Source organism: Dermacentor variabilis, chromosome 4, assembly GCF_050947875.1.
Source record: "Dermacentor variabilis isolate Ectoservices chromosome 4, ASM5094787v1, whole genome shotgun sequence".
Taxonomy (NCBI): Eukaryota; Metazoa; Arthropoda; class Arachnida; order Ixodida; family Ixodidae; genus Dermacentor; species Dermacentor variabilis.
In genome coordinates this window covers 83,886,042-83,907,593 of record NC_134571.1, presented here as the reverse complement: position 1 = coordinate 83,907,593, position 21,552 = coordinate 83,886,042, and the positions used below count along the sequence as shown (strand labels likewise).

Genomic DNA, 21,552 nt, shown 5'->3' with positions numbered 1-21,552 from the left:
TGTAACGATGGCTTGTAATGGCCACAATTGATTAGAAATGACTAGAAATGTCTAGTAATGACTGCTAATGACTTGTAATGACTACTAATAACTACGAAATGACCAATATGTCTAACGGCGGCTTGTAATGACCACACATGACTAAAATGCTTACTAGTGAGCAGTAATGACTGAAAGGACTTGTAATGACTATAGAATGACCAATATGTCTAACAACAACTTGTAAAGATCACAATTGGTTACAAATGACTAAAAATGCTTAGTAGTGAGCAGTAATGACTAAAAGAAAGAAGAGAACGAGGCAAATACTAAGAGGAGGAAAAGGAGGCTTTTGCCGTTCCCCTCTCAAGAGAGATCTTAAGAGACTGTAATTTTTTTAAATTTTGAAAAAGTTGTACAAAACATTTTTTCAAAAACATCTTACCCTTGTGCCTGGGACCTCTTTGGGTCCCACGTGTGACAAGGGTAGTTCAAGGGCGCGTTAGAGGTCCCCGCGCCCACAGGGGTATGTGCCATTGAGCTTGGACCCTTTCTGCACTATCACCAGGATCAGCCCACATGATGATTTGTTTTTGTCAACATCTCGGACACATATTTTTCCAGATCCTAGGCATATCCAGCTTCGCTGTAAAAAAAAAAGCCTGCTTTGTTATGTTTGGAAGTAAGCAGAGGCTCAACCTGGAAACCTTTGTGCAATATTCCTGCACAGCAGGGCTCAGGTGCTTTACAATGCGTTGCTCCATTGCATCCAAGGAAAATATGTGTCCAAGATGTTGACAAAAAGGTGTGGCACCTGACAACGGCACAAGATGCCGAGCCAGTGGGGCTATGCTAATCCAGGTACAATCAGATTAGGAAGACCCACTAGGCTTCAACAAAAGACACTCCCTCAACACATGAATTGGCCTCCCTGGTGCAGTATTCGGCCACACCCTCCCAAATGACTCGCGCAATCAACCAATGGCCCTCGGTCCCCAGCAGCTGCGGAGCACCTGACCAAGGTGGTGGTCAGACCTGTAATGCAGTAGAGGGTGCTACGCAGGACAAGTGTACTTGGAGATCGCAGGGACAGGCCTTTGTCCTGCAGAGAACATAAAATAGGAACATAAACAGGCATCAGCCTGACTCATCATTTTAGTTTGGGAACAGGATTCGGAAAAAGAAACTTTGACATTTCTTTTCTTTGCTATTGACAGTTTGCTCTATAGTAGCACAGTTTTAGAGGAATGCTAAGTATTGCTAGTTGTATGTTGACTTTGTCTCTTTTATAAAAAAAAAATGATGTGAACACTCCTGATTTAGGTCAATGTACAGGCAGACCAGACATTTGCGCGAAGCCTGCAGCATTCATAGTGCCAACTATGCAGAATATTCTTTGCATTCAACTGAAAACTGATTGCTTGCTTCTGCTCAGAGTTCAATATGGCATCAGTTTCTAGTCATTTTTCTGGCCAAAGATGTAGAAGTGGGATCTTGTCCGTGCAGTTGTGTTGCAATGTCGGGGAAGTGTACCAGGTGTGTCTTTGAATGAAAATACTACGCCTCGCTCAAACAGGTTGTTGCAATATTGTAAAATGCTGGTCAGACATCCGAAGCACGGCTTTTCGAAGTTGTAAGCAAATTGCATGTAGTGGGGACTGTCAGTCAGTATTATTTGTGAAATGCTCCATTTCGGTGGTGCCTCGGATGCCTGGCTTTTGAGAACATCGCATTAACGGAAACAGTTGTACTGTCATCGAGAGTAATGACAGACCCGACGAGGTGTGGGATTTCTGCAGTAGATGATAGATGAGGTGGTACAGACTTTGGGATTTGAGGGGTCAGCTACTTAATTTCACTCAACTTACAGCAAATGAATGCACTGATCTACCAAAGTGAGCTTATTCAGTATTTCTCTTAGTATCTCTTTTGCTGTGTGGTGATTGGTTTACACAAGGCTCACCCTACCAGCGACAGTCGGGAAAAGGCACACTGCTCCTCCACTCCGCAATGCATAAAGGCAGTACGGCAAGGTTTGTCGACTCTCTGACATGGCGCAGAGAAGGCTGTAGAGTCGGATCGCCAACACACACAGGTTTATTAACCCAAGATACAGCACAGTGCAACAGTCGCGGTGCTTGCAGGCAAAGGCTTGCTGCAAGACCAATCAAGTATGTGCGCCAACTGCGCTAGGTCTAACCGGGTAGCAGCCCATGAAGCATGAAAACGAGGAGTCTGGAGAGCAAAGGTCCCATATAACCACCTCGTTGTGGGCTTGTGAGCATCTGCCATGGCGCTGAAGAGCTCAGTGGAAGAGAGCTCAGGCGGAGAGTGTGCCTGGGGTCACTGTTTGGGCGGCCAATCAGGGCATGTCCCAGTGACGTATGCCCGTGCAATGACTTGACCCCAGGAGGAAAAAGCACTTGTTTATGCGAGAAATTAGCTCCAGCGTGCTAGCTGTGTCTGCGATGTAGCCATCATGGCAGCAGTTCCTGAAGATCGAGTTAAGCACAATGCACCAGCTGGCGGACAAGGCACAGGAAGGCACCTTGATTCCTACAGCTGGGAACATAATTGAGTTTGTGCATTACTTGTAATACATTGTCCATTTGTAAAAATCGCAGACTAGGCTCATTTCAACTTCTCGCTATGGTTGTACAGTTCTGATGAGTGTAATTTTGGTCTGTGTTCCTGTCTTTCAGGCTATCCAGGCCCTGAACATATGCCAGTGCCTGGGTGTAGCCCTAGGCCCCCACTGTGGACCCTATGTTCGTACTCTTGCACCTGGCATGTTTGTTGCGCTGGGTGACAGCAAGGTGGGTCTCTGACAGCTTTCATTTTGTTTTGAAGGGGGCCTTGTCATGTGCAATCACCGACATTGGCATTTAATGCTCATTTTTCTTGTACTCGGGGTGTGCCTGTACTTATGTGCATGAACACAAGCACTTAGAAACTGTGTTATCCTATGATTGTCAATTGTGTAGCACATCAGGCAGTGGGCAGGGTGTCTACCAACCGTGAAAACCGGGAATTCTCAGGTAATTTGAATAGTCTGGAAATACTCGGGGAAAACTCGGGGAACTTGTGCTGCTATCAGGGGAAAATTAGCTGTAATTTTATTGAAAGGAAATGAAAGTCGCGTTAATGCTGGCTCCAGTCAGAGGAATCGCAACGAATCATCATTGACGCCATGCCGTCGGGCCGAGGAGTTGCCACAGTACAGTTAACAACTGATTTTCCAGACACCCGATTTTTCAGACATGCCCGATAATTCACGCTGCTTCGCTGCACCACCACCTACCCCATAGTCAATGTGTAAGAACGTCTGAAATATAGGATGCAAGAACACTTCGCCGACCGATATTTCGAACTTCTTGCCATAACTACAGGTCCAAAATGGCATTAATCAAAGCCACCACCGCCGCCATTTTGTTTATCTCACCGCCTCGAACCGGCGCTCTCATACACAGATGCGCTGGTCGTTGTGGCCACCGCGGCGGCAACGCCAGGCCTAGCTGCTTCTACGTTCGCTATTAAGCTTCCTGCCACGCGGTGCCATGTTTTCTACTAAAAGAATTCGCCGCTGTTAGCAATGGCCGTGCTCCCGCATGGGTTGCAGAAAATAGCGCCAGCCTTTTCTCCTTCCCCACAAGAACCACTTCTTGATTATACATGCGTCCACCCCCATCTCTTGTCACCGTACGAGCACCGATATGCCTAATAAGTGTACTGGTAGGCCTTCAGGGCTTTTTCGGACGTGCCTGTGGAAGTTTGAGCCCTTAAGGGCAGTTAAAGACATGCATTAATTTTTTCCGGACTGCCCGATTTTTTAGGACATTTTGGCGGCCCCTAGGGAGTCTGAAAAATTGGACATTGACTGTACAACTGACCAAGAGTATGACAAGGAATGGTTCGTGGGGCGAACACGTGGCGGAAGGTCGACGAGAACGGAAAGGACCGACACATTAAGGAATGAACGGGAAAGGAAGCGTGCCACCGCCTCTTTGAAGGACCTTGAGCCTAAAGAACAAAGTGTTGGCTTACACTGAGGTGCAGGTGTCCCTCATCCAAACCAAAACTCTTTAAAGCAGTGAAACCAAACACTCAGGTGCTGTGTATGGACTGAGAGTATGTCAGGACAGCTGAGGTTGGCTTTCCAGCTGCTGAGAGAGAATTTTAGTTGTGACAAAATTCAGGCGTCACACCAATGAGCTTGCTATCAGTTGAAAGAAATAGTTCTTATTCGAGAATGTTTACTTCTGTATGCATCTCCTTTTTGAAAATGTTCGACTTGATTTGGAATGGGTTTTACCATTGTTTTCTTTTAATATATCTTATTCACTGTGCCATTTACTAACACCTTCCTTCTGTTTTCTTTATGAATAAAATAAGTATTACTCCTTACTATTCAAACTGGAGTAAGTCTTTTTGCTTCGACATGCTTGCTAGAGAGCAACAGCATCGGGCAACATGGTGTCAGCCCGTCTTGACATAAAACAAAGTTCTGTTTCATTCAGGGAATTTCGCACAGACACTCGGGGAAAACATGGAAAACTTGGGGAATTTGGAAATGTCAACTTGGTAGACGCCCTGAGTGAGCAAGCTGCACGTGTGCGAGAGAGGGAATTGCAGCACGCAGATTTCAGATTCTTTGGCATTCGGCAATTAACTTGCGCCGAACATGACAATGGCACGATGAGGACGGCACCGGCTGCAGGCGGAGTGGTGATCGAGTCACTCTGTGCGCAGTCGCTTCGTCTGTCGTGCAGATTGGCCTTACGGTAACCCATCTGCCTTAAAGTTCAGGTAGCCCTTCTGTATTTTGGAGAAAAACAGAAAAGTAAAACTTTCTGTGCAAAAATAAAACTGAACCCCATCAGCATTCAGTACAACAGAAAGTCGCTAATTCATTAGTTTAATAGCAGGGAAAGAAGCCTTTGATTCTGTTCAACAGAAATTCTATTGATCAAAATTTTTTTTCTAAACTCTTGTATACTAGAACTGAGCTGTAATTGGTGCTGGCATACTAATTTGGTGTTCCCTTTAATAAGAGTGGACTGTATTGTATATATCTTGATCTATATGTACACAAGTTACGGTGGCTTGCTACATTCTTGTTACGCAATGCTGGAAGACTCCTGAGCATGTACATGTGCCGAAAGTTGGTAAGCATTAAAGTTACGAGAACTTTTCTATATTCAATTTGATATTCGGCTTTTCTTTCTTGATTTGGTTCGATATTTGATTAGAAATCTACTATTTGGTATTCGCACACCCCTACTAATTGGTCAGCTGTAGCTTAACTTGCTCATGTAGTATAGTCTCAGTTGAAATAATGATCATAGTCAGCAAGGTTGGACATTCTATCTTATTACTCTAAATGGTATACATATTTTAGATTCGGTGATAGTCAGCTGGGGTGTTCCAAATTCTGCCACACCATTTACAAGATACTGCAGTTCATAACCTTCTTTTTCATGCCTAAAGGCTTGCTGGTGATAGGCTGCAGTGTGTTTTTGCACTTTAATCATTGTTTTAAGAGACAACAGAGATAGAATTACTGAAGTTGTTTGTGAATAAGGACATTTTCCTCTTTATTAACGGAAAACAAAATTGTGTGATTGTACCAGCACACAAATTCTAAAAAAAAAAATTTTTGTCCAAAACCAGATAAATTTTGGGTTCTGTTGGACTTGGCTTGGTTGTGCAAGTGCACAAGCGCACCAAAGTTATTGGTTATTTGCAAATACACTATGCAAGCAAGATAAATAATCCAAGCCCGGTGGCTATCTTCTGCAACAATGATTAACTGCAAATACAGTCCAAGTTCATATATTCTTAAAATGCTTGCAACTGTGGAAATAGCTGGTGTTCTTATCGAAAGGAAAATAAACATGAAAAGTTATGTTTGTCATTGTTTCGTGTACTAAACGCCTTCATTGTGCAGAATGGCGATTGCACAGAATAAATGTCGTTGGGCAGGCATCATCGTCAATGGTACTTTGGTAATGGCCCACAATAGTAGGCAGTCTAATCACGTGCATTGTCATTTGAGCACAGATTGGCTGGCCATCACCGGCACAACATACACTCAAGTGCTGAAACTGTACACTACAAGCCATTTGGTCAAACCGCAACGGACATATATCTGGTATATGTTGGTGCCATTGGTGCCATTCGGCATCGCCTGGTATCGGGAACAATATTGGCACGCACTAGTTACGCTAGAGGTCGAGAAAGAAGTGTGCGTGGTAGCTGCGGCAAACACGAACTGTAAACGGCTGTTCGCTTAGAACTGACTGACTGGCTTTTCCTCTCGTGACAAACTGGTGGAGGTGCGGGGTACGCATCCATCGTATGCCTACGGGTCCTGAACCAGAAGCTACCGACGCCAGTACCTCGGGGACGGCAGAAATCTATCGAAGCAGCCGTCGCCTCCAAGGTCTTCCACCGCAATACAGTCCCCTGGCAAGCTCCGTGAGGAAGATGTCAACAACTACCGCAAGCCAAACCGAGGTGATCCCAAATGCTCCCGTACCATGCATTCTCAACGCGCCTCGCACGCCTAACCCGTTCCATGGCGACGCCTTTGAGGACGTTGAAGACTGGTTGGACCATTTCGACCGGGTCGCCGCCTTTAACGACTGGGACGATCGCCGTAAGTTGAAGACCGTCTACTTTTCCCTTTTAGACGCGGCGAGGGTATGGTACGAGAACCACGAAGCCTCATTTACCAGCTGGCAGGAGTTTTACCGACTGCTATGCGAAGCCTTCTGCACTCCCGAAAGGAAAGAAAGAGCCGAACAGGCACTGTCTTCGAGGTTCCAAATGCCAAACGAAACCGTCGCCATGTTCGTCGAAGACACGACGCGATTGTTCCGTCGGGCCGACCCACTAATGCCAGAAGACAAGAAGGTGCGTCTGTTAATGCGAGGCGTAAAGGAACAGCTTTTCGCGGGCCTCATGCGTAATCCTCCTGCAACAGTCTCTCAGTTCGTTCGTGAGGCAACAGTCATGGAACGTATGCTTCGGCAGCGGCTCTCGCAGTATGAACGCCAGACCACCATGACTGCTGCATGCTCTCTCGTACCTGCAAATGATGACAGGGAGTCACTTACCGAGCTAATACGACAAATTGTTCGAGAAGAACTGCAAAAGTCCTATGCATCGGCTTCGACACCTCCTAGTGCCGCGGTTCTTACGGATGTCATTCGAGAAGAAATCGGAAAAGTGGTTCATCCCTCGCCACCAACACGACCCGAACCCCCCACGTTCTCGTACGCGGATGCTCTTCGGGCTTGCGCGCCGTCGACGGGCAGTTTTTCGCAGCCGCCTGCTGGGATTTCTCGACGCTCCCAAAGTCCAATCCACCGCACGAATCCGCCAGCACCCTTTCATCCTGGTCCGCGCAAATCTACAGTATGGCGCGCCCCCGACAACAGTCCGTTGTGCTATCACAGCGGGGAGGCTGGTCACATGTATCGCGATTGCCAGTACCGACGGATTGGTCTGCGGGGATACCATCCGGACGCCCGTTGCCCGCGCTATGGCGAACGCCCGCACGAAATCGAGAAATACTTAGAAAGTAACCGGCTTCCTCCTGCCCAACAGCGAAGACAGTCACGGTCGCCTTCACCTCGTCGGTACGCGTCACAGAACCGTGCTCGACCCGCCTTTGATTCCGCTGGAGTCAACGGTGGAAGCCCGCGCCGGGGAAACTGAAAACGGCGACCTCCAGGGGTGAGGCCGCTGTCATGCGAACCGTCAAATATCCTCCGCCGACGCCATCCCCTCGCGACGTACCACTGACGCCTTCATTCGCAACTGCAAAAAAAACTTCTGCTGCTGCTTCAATCGACGGTTATCCAGTAACTGCACTTGTAGATACGGGAGCTGACTACTCGGTTATGAGTGCCTCACTGGCGACTCGGCTACGCAAGGTGCTGACAGCGTGGGACGGCCCACATCTGATTACGGCCGGAGGACACCTCGTGTCACCCATTGGACGATGCACCGCCAGACTTGCAATTTCTACTTCGACTTTCGTAGCGTCTTTCCTTGTGCTGCCCAAGTGTTCTCGGCTAGTTATACTGGGCATGGATTTTCTCCAGGAATATGGGGCGATCATTAACCTTCGTGACTTGTTCGTGACTTTTTCTAACTATGTTTCTTCGGATTCGAATGTGGCGGATGAACATCACCGCGCGGCTTTACGCGTGGTCGATGACTGCGTGACGTTACCGCCTCGAAGTAGCATCTTCGTCCTCGTTGAATGCCCTCAATAACAACTAGGAATAGGCATCGCCGAAGGTAACCTCACCATATTGCTGGATCGCGACGTCGGCGTCGCACGAGGTCTCGTAGAGCTCCAACATAGGCAAACCACGATTCTAGTTACGAACTTCAGTGGCGAATACAAACACTTTGCGAGGCATACCACCATGGCCTACTTTGAAACGGTGGCCGAGTCCAACGCCTGTGCTTCGGTAACGACAATCTCGATTCCGGAACCCAGCGATGTGGACTTGACCAGTCACATCAACGTCAACCCACAGCTCGACCAAAACGAGAAGGAGAGGCTCCTTACTCTGCTATCGTCATTTAGCGACTGTTTCGCCACCACGTCGAAGGTCAAACAGACTTCTTTAATCAAACACAGAATCATCACTGAACCGACCGTCCAACCTGTTCGCCAACACGCTTATCGCGTGTCGCAAAGAGAACAGGATGCTATTCGTCATCAAGTGAAACAAATGCTCGACGATGATGTCATTCAACCATCGACAAGTCCTTGGGCTTCACCTGTTGTATTAGTTAAAAAGAAAGACGGTTCACTAAGATTCTGTGTCGATTATCGCAAACTGAACAAGGTCACGAAAAAAGACGTTTACCCACTTCCTCGAATTGACGACTCCTTGGATCGCCTGCGACATGCCCGTTACTTTTCTTCAATGGATCTACGTAGTGGGTACTGGCAAATTGAAGTTGACGAACGGGACCAGGAAAAAACGGCGTTTATAACACCCGACGGTCTCTATCAATTTAAGGTCCTCCCTTTTGGATTGTGTTCCGCTCCGGCCACATTTCAACGCATGATGGACACAGTTTTATCTGACCTCAAGTGGAACTCGTGTTTAGTCTACTTAGACGATGTAGTTGTTTTTTCCACCACGTTTGAACAACACATCCAGCGGCTTGAGGCGGTTCTTCAAGCTATCCGCACCGCCGGCCTCTCCCTGAAGCCCGAAAAATGTCACTTTGGCTACGAGGAGCTCAAATTTCTAGGTCATATTGTCAGCAGCACCGGTGTGCGCCCTGACCCTGACAAAGCCCTGGCAGTTGCTCTGTTCCCAATACCGACGACAAAACACGATGTCCGCCGATTTTTAGGGCTTTGCGCGTATTACCGCCGTTTTGTACCGAATTTTTGTGAAATTGCCGAACCTTTGCAACGACTCATCAAGAACGACGTCACATTTGTTTGGGGCCCAGCACAATCCGACGCCTTCCACGACCTTCAGCGACGTCTACAGACACCACCGATCCTTGGTCACTTTGACACCGAGGCTGACACAGAAGTGCATACTGATGCTAGTAACGTTGGTATCGGAGCGACACTCGTACAGTTTCAAGCTGGTGTTGAGCGCGTTATTGCGTATGCCAGCCGAACCTTGTCCGTTGCTGAAAAAAACTACTCAGCAACTGAAAAAGAATGTCTGGCAGTCATATGGGCTATCCAGAAGTTCCGCCCATACCTGTACGGACGCCCCTTCCGTGTCGTCAGCGACCACCACTCTCTCTGCTGGCTGGCGAATCTCAAAGATCCTTCAGGCCGTCTCGCAAGATGGAGCCTTCGGTTACAGGAATTTGATGTGACCATCGTCTATAAGTCTGGCCAGAAACACACTGACGCCGACTGTCTCTCCCGCGCCCCCGTCGAACCCGCACCACTAGATACTGACGACGATTCTGGTTTTCTTTGCACTCTTCCGTCTTTAAACCTTGCTCAACAGCAACGCCAAGATTCCGAGCTCCAGCCCTTGATTGAATACCTTGAAGGACGCCGCCCACAACCCCCACGGCTGTTCGCGCGCCACTTGTCCTCTTTCTGCCTACGTGGCGACATCCTATACAAGCGGAACTTTCACCCTACGGCAGCCGTTTTCCTGCTCGTTGTTCCCGCTACTCTCCGCGACGACGTTCTACGTGCATGCCATGACGAACCAACGTCCGGGCATCTTGGTTTCACGCGTACTCTCGCGAGGATCAAGCAGAAGTACTATTGGCGAAAACTCACAAAAACCGTGAAGCAGTACGTCAGAAGTTGTCGAGATTGCCAGCGCCGCAAAGTTCCACCACTAAAACCAGCCGGTCTGCTTCAGCCTGTCCGACCTCCTTGCTCACCTTTTGAACAAGTCGGGATGGATTTACTTGGCCCATTTCCCAAGTCTTCGGCTGATAACCGCTGGATCGTCGTCGCCACCGATTACCTCACTCGATACTGCGAAACACAAGCCGTTCCGCGAGCTACTGCTTCAGATGTTGCTAACTTCTTTATCAAAAATATCGTCCTTCGACATGGTGCTTCCGCTGTCGTCATCACAGACCGTGGTACGGCCTTCACTGCCCAGTTGGTCCGAGACATTCTGCAGCTGAGCGGAACAGTGCACCGTACGGCAACTGCGTATCACCCGCAGACTAACGGTTTAACAGAGCGTCTCAACAAAACGATTGCGGATATGCTTTCCATGTATGTTGCCACGGATCATAAAAATTGGGACGAACTGCTCCCGTATGTGACATTCGCGTACAACACTGCCTTACAAGAAACCACCGGGTTTCCTCCTTTTCGTCTGGTCTACGGTCGCGACGTCACCACTATGCTCGACGTGATGCTCCTACCAACTTCGTCTCAACCTACCACAACCTATACAGACGCCTTTGTTCAGCGTGCCGAAGCGGCGCGGCACCTTGCGCGGCAACGAATTCTATCCCGCCAAAGTCAAGATGCTCGTCGATACAACATATGCCATCGAGACGTCACATACAACCCGGGAGATCTTGTATGGGTTTGGACCCCTATACGTCAACGAGGCCGGTCAGAAAAATTATTGCGCCGATACTTTGGACCCTACCTAGTTTGGCGTCGTCTAAGTCCTGTCAACTACGAAGTTATTCCAGCCGACACTTCGCACCACTCCCGTAGACCACGTTCCTCTGACATTGTTCATGTTACCAGGATGAAGCCTTACCTTTCGCGCTGACTCTCATCCACAAACTTTGTGATGCGGCCCCTGTCGTCTCGTTCGTTGTCTTTCTCCTTTCTTTTATTTTTCCTTGTGGCATTTAACATCTCCCCAACTTTATTTATTTATTTCTTCTTTTTTTTGGAGGGAGGGGTAATGGCACGCACTAGTTACGCTAGAGGTCGAGAAAGAAGTGTGCGTGGTAGCTGCGGCAAACACGAACTGTAAACGGCTGTTCGCTTAGAACTGACTGACTGGCTTTTCCTCTCGTGACAATATGACGAGATAGGCCATATTGTTCCCAGTGCAAACATAATAAGTGACTCTAAAAGTATGAGGAAAGCAAAATCGTATATCAAGACTAACTTGCGTACCTTTGGTTTTGTGACCAACCATGGCAAACAGTGGGTTGTACACTAGTATAAGATTTATGAAGTAATAAGTAGCTTTTTGTTTTTGTTATTTAGCAGAATTTGCATAAAAGCCCCTCGATAGATTTAAAATGCTAAAGGTGGGAAGCTGTTTCACGCTTTATATACACCTAAGCCACTAGCATCTTATAGTTGAGAGACTTCACTGCCAATGCGCATGCAGAAAACGAATAGGGAATTTGTTCCTTGTCGTTCGGGCGCTTCATAATGAGTTTATACTTGTACTGAAAGTTGTACCAGTGTTTGTGGTGTTATGCGAAGCCGCACGCCATGGTCTTCTGGCTAAGTATGACACGCACACAAAATACGTTGACGGCTTGCCCTTCCACCAGAACATGGTTCGTGCGGCTGCACTTTCCTGCCTCAACGAGTGGTCTTCACATGCCAACCTGGGGACCTTCTTTGAAAACGAGATGCTCAAGGACGCGCTTAAGGCAGAAAACCCCCTGCTTCGATGTGAGGTGAGCCCTTTGATTTTCTGTCGAGTTGTCTTGCACTCTTGGATCAACATTTGTTGATGCACACTCGTTTGTTATTCCTTGGAAGAATAAAATTTAAAAAAAAGCCTTTAAATTTCTGTAGGAGATAAATTTTGGGCCCTAACATCCCAAAACTGCACAGAGGGTCATGAAGTATGTCGTAGTGGAGGACTCCGAATTAATTTTTTTTTGACCACCTGTGGTAAAAAAAAAAAATGCACGGTACGCAAGCTTTTTTGCATTCCACCCCTTTTCGTAATGTGGTTGTGGCGGTCGGGAATCAAATCAACGACTGCTTGTGCTCATTAGTGCAATGCCATAACCACTGAGCCACCGTGGCAAGTCTGAATTTCTCCATGATAGCCATCTGGTCTCGCCAATACACTGGCCCCTGTCAGAAGTTGCGCTCAATAAGAGAGCTACACCTTGCAACTGATCTAGCAACGGCAAGGTAACTTTTTGGTGGCTACACCTTAGTTCCTTGAATCAATGAATCAATCAAACCTTTAATAATTTCAATTAAGTGCAAGCAAAATGATATACAGACAGGACCCCACACTTGGTGAGTTTTGCGGCCCCACAGATTAAGAAAAAAATTTTTTTCGTAGCAACAATTTCAGAATGCAAGTGCATAAATAAAATTGCAAATTGTAAGCAAAACATACTTTTTTTTTTTAATTCCCTATCTAGTGCCTGGAGGGTATGTTCAGAAATATGCCACAAAGAATACCTAAAAACTAAACCTTTAAACCAGTAGCAAATGACAAACAAAGCATACTAAGCAAACCGGAAGACCAAAATTAAGTGTACGCAGTGTTTGTTTGAATGCATGAAATGTTATTGAGCTTCAGCTGTTCAGTAGTTTGAAGAAATTAGGCATGCCGAATAGGGAACAACAACCATTCACTTCACTAGCTAATCCGACGTGTTGGCTTAGTGGCTATGGCGTTCTGCCGCTGAGCACAAGTTTGATTCCCAGTCGCAGCAGCCGCATTTAGAAGGAGTCAAAACGCAAAAATGCTCTGGCACTTGAATTTGGGTGCACACAGTGAAGAATACCAAGTGTTCAAAAGTAATCTGTAGCCCTCCATTATGCTAGTAGCACCAGGCACTGTAGTCGGGGGCATCAGTCCCCACAATTCAACTACACTAACATAGGCAACCGTGTGACTCTCTCCTGTTAAATCTCCTCAGTCTTGATGGGGTGTGTGTTATGTGTTGTGTTGGGTTGTTGTGTGTGCACGATGCATTAGTTGGCAGGGTGCCGGGCGCTTGTAGTCAAGGGCGCAGCAAAAATTCTATATCCTGTCTTGACATAAAAAGTGACAAGTGACTCTTGTCTGCATTAGTCTGACCAAGAAATCCGTACAGGCTTCGAAATGGCAGGTTCTTCCACTTTGACTTCGTCACTGGTGTCGCCTTTTTATCCGTGACATACCGTATTTATTCAAATCTAGGCCGATAGTTTTTTTCAAATAATCATATTCCAAACGCTAGGATCGGCTTAGATTCGAGTATTTTAAAAAACGCGCTAGTTTTTCATTGAACCTGCTAAATATGGTGCATAGCTAGCGCTATCTAGAAAAGTCAGTATCGCAGCCGTTACTAGCCGTGCCAGTAGCCAACCGTACACAAGCGAGGTCGCCATTTTGACCTGTGTCGTGTCGGCCGTATCGGTGTGCGGCGTGGTGTTATCGTGATGCCACCAAGTAGGAGATGCCACTACAGTGTCGCTTTCAAGCGAAAAGTTGTGATAGCCACAGAGGCATCGTCGATCCTCCAAGCTGGGTGGGATTTCGGCGTCGACGAGAAAAACGTCCGTCGTTGGAGGGGACAACGACAGCAGCTTTTTGCGTGTGCCGCAATGAGGATGGCATTTAGCGGAACAAGGAAAGGCCGTCACCACGAAATGGAGACTGTTTTGGCCGACTTTGTTCAGATGCAGAGAGCAGCTGCCGTTCCAGTGACAACAGAAGTGCTCCAAGCAAAAGCTAGGGCAACAGGCCGCATCAAACGTGCATCGCTATCGCAGCTGGCAGGCTGGGTAGCTGCAGCGTGGGACGACATCCCAGGTACTTTGATCGTGCGCACCTTTAAAAAGTGCAGCATATCTAATGCGTTTGACGGTACCGAAGATAGTGCACTGTTTGAAGGCGACAGTGACAAGGAAGACAGCGATGAGTCCAGCAGCGACGACGACGTTGAATGAGCTCTGCATGTTCAGATTCAATAAATGCTGTTTGCATTTTGTGAACGCTGTCCTCGCTTTTTGTAATATATGTTTTTTTGTTGGCTTCGGACTTTAGGGGATCGGCTTAGAATTGGGGTCGGCCTAGATTCGAGTAAATGCGGTAACAATGTTCTCTGGTTTCAGGTGTGTAGATATTGCACATACAGTAATGCAAACTTTCCTCCTCTCTATCTATTGTGGCAGCTTATAGGCTCTGCATTTTCATAACTGCCAACTCTTCCAAATTTTTCATAATGTTTACGAATTCGAGCTTGTTTTATGAATGTTGCGTCAATATCTCCAAAAAATAAACTCTGCTCATGTTCAAGGTTAACTCGTCTTCCATGAACCTTCCATTGGGAATCTTCTAATGGTGAAAGGACCCAAGAGGGGTACTTGCTTCAAGCAAGTTTATACAGACTTGTTACGGAAGCTGTGATATTGGCAACAGAAAAGTAATTGTGGTAAAAAAAAAAGCAATGTGTTCCTTATCGGTGCTTTTGGTTCCAAGTTTGTTTTGGGCTGTATCTAAAGGTTATTAGCGTGTGTATTCCTTAAAAGGCACATGCTCAGGGCAGACTTGTTAAAAATTTGCTCTTTCCCCTCGCATTCGGTATCTGATTCGTGGGACCTTGCGAATTTGCATGTTGGCAGGTATGCATTTCGTTGCCAAGCACAAGGCTGTGGGTTTGATTCTTGGCCACTGCAGTCTCATTCTAACGGGGTCGGTATGTAGTTCTTTAGCCACCTTTTAAAGGGACATTGAATTCAGAAATAATTTGAGCTGTAAGCGTAAAATTATCCTTCTGCAATACCAAGAGATCCACTATCACAGTGATAGAAGCGTTCATAAGCTAAGCTAGAAAAGGTGCAAAAAAAAATGAAGATTGATGGCAAACACCGCCTTAGAAGATCCTGCACCATCTTGCCACAATGTTGTAGGTTTTGACACTGTCCGTTCAGGTTTAGATAATTTCTTTAAGTAACTGTTGAACCTAGTTGTTCATTACAAGCTGATATTGGTGAGAAACATCTTCGATTTATTTCCTTGTGTTTATCTTTGTTTTATCAGTGTTTGACTGTACAGACAAGTTGTGGAGCAGTGGTGTAACTTTCAATTGAAAAAAAAAAAAAAGAGCTGTGCATAATTTTTTTTTCTTAATTTTCACCAACTCTATCATATGATGTATGTGTGTATATGTGGGTGTATGTTCTTCCCGCTCCTCTCTGCAACACTTTGTGCCGTTAGAGTAAATAAATAAAATCAACTCTGAACTTTTGCAACCAGGGTTGCAAAGCAGGCACAACCTGCTTAACCTTCCTGCCCTTTATTTTATTTTTCTCTTCTTTTGTAGCTTGGATTGTTAGTTCATCTTGGTAGCTGATTTATCCCGGGATTGCCTTTCTTTCCTTTTATGGTTTTCTACAGATTCTTTTCTCTGCCAGACACAGCCGTCCTCATATCCTGTGACCGCATAACACATGCCCATTCATGCGTGAACCTTGCTCGGGGGGCTTTGTTTAGACTCCAAAACAAAAGTGATACACGTAATGGTGGTGTGCAGGGGCACGTCAAAAAGCACTGGTTGCAGCCGTTGAATCTCGGGAGTAGCCATTTCTTTTACTGCTTACATTATGTTTTGTGCTCCAGCAAAGGTTTGTTATGTGAATAACAGCATGTTGCTCTTTTAGAGCCACATGAAGCCAACAGACAATGAAGCCAGGAAAAAATAGACGAAATTAACTGTTATAAAGGGCACTGTAACTAGGGCACTTTGTTGGGGTAGTAGATGGGCACTGGGGAGGACTGTGTGAACCACACCTAGAGCTAAAGCCATTGCTATTTGGATTACTGCAGTAGCTGTAGGCGTTAGTTTTTCAGTTAGAATAACAGATGCAGAGGTAACACTAGCAATTTTTTGACTAAAGGTTGCTTGAACCACAGAGCAACCTAGTGGGCCTTGTATATCTACTACAGTGACTTGAGGGCTATGGTGTTGTGCTGGTAACACAATGTCACTGTTTTGTTTTCTGGCTACTGTGACTGCATTCCAATGAGTCATGTCTGAAACATGACAACTATGATGTGTTTCCAGCTCCTGCGATTCTTTCTGGCACTTGCAGTACACAAATGCATCACAGGGTGTATGATTTGGAAATGCTTTTGTGCTGAGATTTCGGTGCATGCTGAAGAACTGCAAATGGTAAAAATTTTTATGAAGCCCCCCCCCCCCCCCCCCCCCCTTTCCTGAAGCACGCATGCACACACACACACATGCACACGTGCCATGACTTTGGGATGTGAAAGCCCTTGCATTATTTTTTGGGTTGTATGTAACTTCGCTGACTTGTTTTGTACAGTGGGCACATTCTAAAAAAAAGGAGGAAGTCACTTTAAAAAACGAATATGTGCAAAATAATATTTTTCTTTTACTTTTTCTATGTTGTTTGCACTATTCTCTTTCCTACCTATGAACAAAGTACCCCAGCAAAGACTGTTTTGAAGCAGGATGCATGGCTTGTTGTGTACTGTGCCTAGACTGTGTGGCAGGGAGCCTATTCTTTTTTTGCTTTTCGCATACTCAAAACGATCTTCGCTCTTCAATGCAAACAAAAGAGGGAAGTATGCTGTCGGAAAGTATGACGCAGGGCCTTCCTTTTCCTGTCACCTTGACTGTTGTTTCTTGCAGTTGTTTGGCTGGCTAGCAGAGCGGCTGGGTGCATGCGACGCCAAGGGAGTGCCCGGTGCAGAGCTTGCATCGTGCCTGCCCCAGCTCTACCAGTGCCTGGAAGACCGTAGTGGAGAGGTTCGTAAGAAGGCTCAGGACCTGCTCCTTCCGTGCATGCTTCACCTTGGCTACGAGTCCATGGCACGGGCCACTTCCAAGCTCAAGGCTTCCTCCAAAACACTAGTCATGGCTCAACTGGACAAGGTGGGTGGCATCATGCCTCCTCCTTTTTCATCCTTTCTAATGCACTCTCTGAGTTGAAATAGTTTGTCTGTGTACATTTTTGCAGTGATGTTTTACCCAGCATTAGTGCCGTAGGCAAGAGTATTAGCTTCAGCTGAACATTGCTTACGGTCTGCTCAACTCTCATTTCCACACTCGAGCTCTGCAAAGAACAGTGATTTCGCACTTGTGATAAATGCCTCCCAGAGACGCAAGTGACACATACTCAGCTTGACTGTAAAACTGCAACAAAGCCAAGTGGATGCACCACCCCTTGGCAGGGGAGTGAAAGGCAGCAGTCTGCCTCCTGCTGCTGGCATGAGCTTTTGCTCACGTCTACTAGCGATCCTGTTGAACAGCTGCGTGCAAATTCTGAAGATGCACCCATTTCAGCACAACAAACAACATATGTTTAAGTTGACTCTTGATTGGCTTGATTCTGCCGATGTGTTTGAGCATGGCGTCTTTCTGATGTGAAAATGGGATCATGTTACTGTAGTGCTGCCAGTTTTGAGGAAATGGGCATGTATGCAAATTGCAAAACAGAAATATTACTAAAAACATTGGGCACTGCACAAAATATTTCATTGAAAAAGTTGTGGTCACTGACCAACCCTAAGTGAAAAATGGATGTTTCGGAACTCGGGGGGCGTTCTGTTTTTACACACGCAAAAGTGTGAACAAGGATGGGTTTTGAAACGTTTTTAACCTTGGCTTGGTCGGTGACTGCAACATCTTTATCATGTTACCTGACCAGATGACCTTTGATTGAACCGTTGATTAAAATAGTTCGAAATGTTGAGTTTCTTCTCACCCACTTTTTCATTGTGGTCACTAGGCACATTTGCAAAACCACTCAGTCATGAAATTCATGCATGAAGCAGTCATTGTTGGAATTCTTGCATTGTTCCGCACAACGGAATTGTATGATCACAGAATTTGTGTCAGCATTGTTTGTGTGGTCTAGCTTTACTGTAACAATGCATGCATTAGAAACAATAAGCTGTGTGCAGGAATATGCCATTTCTCGTCAGCCCACTGAAGCAGCATTGGACTTGTTTTGCATAACAAGTAGGTCGCCTGGGAAACCATGACTGTTGATGGCTGCCCACCATCACATTGACCGAGGCGTTTACAATGCTTGCAGCATTAGATGCTTCTGACCGTTAACCAATTAACTGCCACAACCAAATTCTGAAAAAAATTTAAGAAGTAAAAAAAATGTTTTGGACCTCATTGTGTATCATTTTCTTGTCAAAATTACAAGGAAGTGAACACTTACATATGGGCAAAAATTACCAAATATCCACAACGAATTGAACTTGTCAACGGCACCAGAGGATGCTCATTGTGATGGTGAGTTATCTTGTCAGTGGCAGTGAAGGGGCTAAACGAGTACCGACATGACATTTTTTAATTGTTACTTTTTGCATTAAGTGAAGGTCACGACCCTTGAAAAGATACTGGAAAGCATCGGAGCCTCCAAATTAACTATATTGCAGGTTTCTATGAATTAGCTTTGGTTCCAGTACCCAAGTGGTAGACAAGTTGTGATACGCTGGCTCATCTCGTTTCTGTGGTTGCTAGGGCTGCCACACATGAGCATAGCCAGAAGAAACACTCACCGCACTCTTGTTTATTTATGAGCAACGTCATCATACTGGGGAAAATTTGCTGACATTGTGTAGTGACATGAATTTAGCGTGACATCTCAAAGTTCTGAAATGCCAGAACTGGCATTACCAACAGTTATTAAGGTCAAGTTACATCTTATTTCCCAACTTTCATATTCGATAAGTATGTTCCTTCTAGGTGTGAAAAGCTTGTGGTAAATATTATGTTTAACCATTGCTCACTCGCAGTGCTCTGTAAAAAAAATATGCGCAGGTCCGGCCGCAGCTTCCGGCGAAGGTTCCGCCCCAGGGCAAGGCCACCATTCTGAGGGGCGGAAGCTCCCATGCGGCGGCTGCGCCGCCACCGATGGCTGCCCAAGCACAGCCGACCAATCATCCTGAGGCGGTCACACCTGAGGAGGAACAGGGTGCTGTTGGGGGAACTGCCGGCGGCCGCCTGCACAAGAGCAGCTCGAGGAGCAAGGTACGTGGCGTAAAAAAAAAGTATTATCGTGGTTTGGCAATGTGACCATACTAAGTAATCAAGCAGAAGCACAGGTGGTAATCTGCAAGGAGCAGTACATGTGTACAGTGAGAACAGGGTTTTTGGCAGTGGTGCATTTTTATAGGCCCTTTCCCCCACCCAAAACAGCGTTTAGCTGTCGGCATCCATCACCACTACTGTGCAGGCCTCGTAGGGCACCATACACGTTTTCTGAACATAGATAACGACAATATCGAGGGACTTCCCTTTGTGTAAAAGGCAAGTTAATGTGGTTAAGCTTTAAAAAAAGGTTTGGTTGAATGTAAATATAGCCTGTAAATAGTTGCTCGTCTTACTGACTCGTCCGTCGCGTAACAATATGATGCCACTTAAAGGGACACTAAAGCAAATACTAAGTCGAGGTGGCCTGTTTAAATACCGTTCAAGAAACCTTGCAACACTTGTTTCATGCCAAGAAAGGACTAAGCTTACTAGAAAATTGTGTCCGAATACCTTTTTCAAAATTCAAATCTGCCGCCACCAACTGACGTTGCATACGCCATCACCGCACTTTGCGGCCATCAGTGAGTAAAACAGCGCCCGACAGATGGCGGCACCGAGCCAAGACAGTCGCGGCGGATTTGCCGCTGCAGCTTCTTTTTGGTCAAGTGCCGTAGACCATTCGGGTATCCCGCGATATCGCATGGAAGTTGAATTCTCTGCTACTTGCAGTTTGTGCGAGTTTCGCGAGCCAGCAAAATCAGCGCTGCACTATGCAATCGGGAAAGTACTGAAATGCGAAAGGGTGGGCAACGTAGAGCCGAGCCAAAACGAAACCTTTCGACCGCCTGCGTCGTTGTCAGCAGTAATTTCAATGAGTTCTTTCTTCTAAACATGAAATGGAACTGGACAAGTAGCATTTTACTTCTTATAATACAATACAAGGATGTTTTTTGCAACGAGTAGTTGAGTACTAGTGACAGTTTAACTTAGGAGTGCTTTCGTCATTGGGCATGTGCTTGAATGTACCGGGAAAATCTCGTCATGTCCTGCATTTGCCTCGATTTCTCGATTATTAAGGCCCTGTTCGCGATAATATTGACGCCTCAGAGATTATCAAGCACTAATCTATCACTTTAGTTTGACTTAGTATTTGCCTTTAGTGTCCCTTTAAAGGCAGTAGTTGCTGACATAAAACATGCTCAGCAAAAATCTATTAGTAAGAAATGCATAAGGACTTTCTTTTCAGAGTCACTGGGAAGTGGGCTACAAGCTTGTAAGTTGCGTTGCCTGCCAGACAAGAAAAGCAAGTCTGCACATGTGCTCAATACTTGCGACAGCATGTGTCTTAGTGCCTTCACTTCTTCATATTGTCTATAAATGAAAGAATTTTTCAACAAGAATACCATTTACACCCACATAATGAACCCACTTTTCCCAATAATGAAGCAAAGTTGGGGGGCGCATTCATTATGTGGGGTAAATTTCATATAGATATTTTCGAAACGGCAAAAATTGAAAAGTAAGACTGTAATGATTTGTAACATGCATAAGATAACTTATCTTTGCAGTGCAAACACATGTATACTGTTTGCAAACCGTAACTTTACTCTACATTGGGACCACCAGACCTGCTGTTCAGGTCGCTGGCCGCTTCATGCACATTGTAGTTCTACCATAGAATAAAGAACCAACGCGTCAGCCGCGCAAAGTCGGCGTGACCTAGGCCAACCATGCACGGCGAAACTCAATGTGCGCTCCCAACAGTGATCTCCAATCACACCCCAGCTAGTCCTTGCAGCCACTTCCAGCCATCTGCCATTATTGCAAGCATCACATTAAAGTCCACACCTGTTTTGACAAGCACGCTGTGTGCGTCTTTCCTCAACCGTCCTGCTCATCGGCATATCAAAGTGTATCTGTGTCTGATCAGCATTTCTGTTTTGTGAGCAGGTAAACTCTCTATGTCCCGCAGCAGGTGTATAACTCTACTTAAGGCCCATCACACACTTCGAAATCCAAGACAGGTGGAAAAGTGAGTCACAGACACATGAATTCGCCACTATGCCCTACTATGACCACTATGCCATTCAAGTGCCGGCCGCCCCTTCTTTACTTCATGTATTCCGTGCGCCGCTC

At 46.1% G+C, this 21,552-nt stretch overlaps 1 protein-coding gene across 2 annotated transcripts in view; it reads left to right on the top strand.

Annotated features, from left to right (window-relative positions):
• Positions 1 to 21,552, top strand: part of msps (msps cytoskeleton-associated protein 5) — a 113,264-nt gene that overhangs the window by 31,211 nt on the left and 60,501 nt on the right. For both annotated transcript variants that reach the window (XM_075689613.1, XM_075689614.1), the window contains exons 12-15: positions 2,682 to 2,795; positions 11,989 to 12,117; positions 17,056 to 17,298; positions 19,204 to 19,413. In XM_075689613.1, coding sequence (XP_075545728.1) covers positions 2,682 to 2,795; positions 11,989 to 12,117; positions 17,056 to 17,298; positions 19,204 to 19,413 — 696 coding nt within the window. The remainder of the gene's footprint in view (positions 1 to 2,681; positions 2,796 to 11,988; positions 12,118 to 17,055; positions 17,299 to 19,203; positions 19,414 to 21,552) is intronic.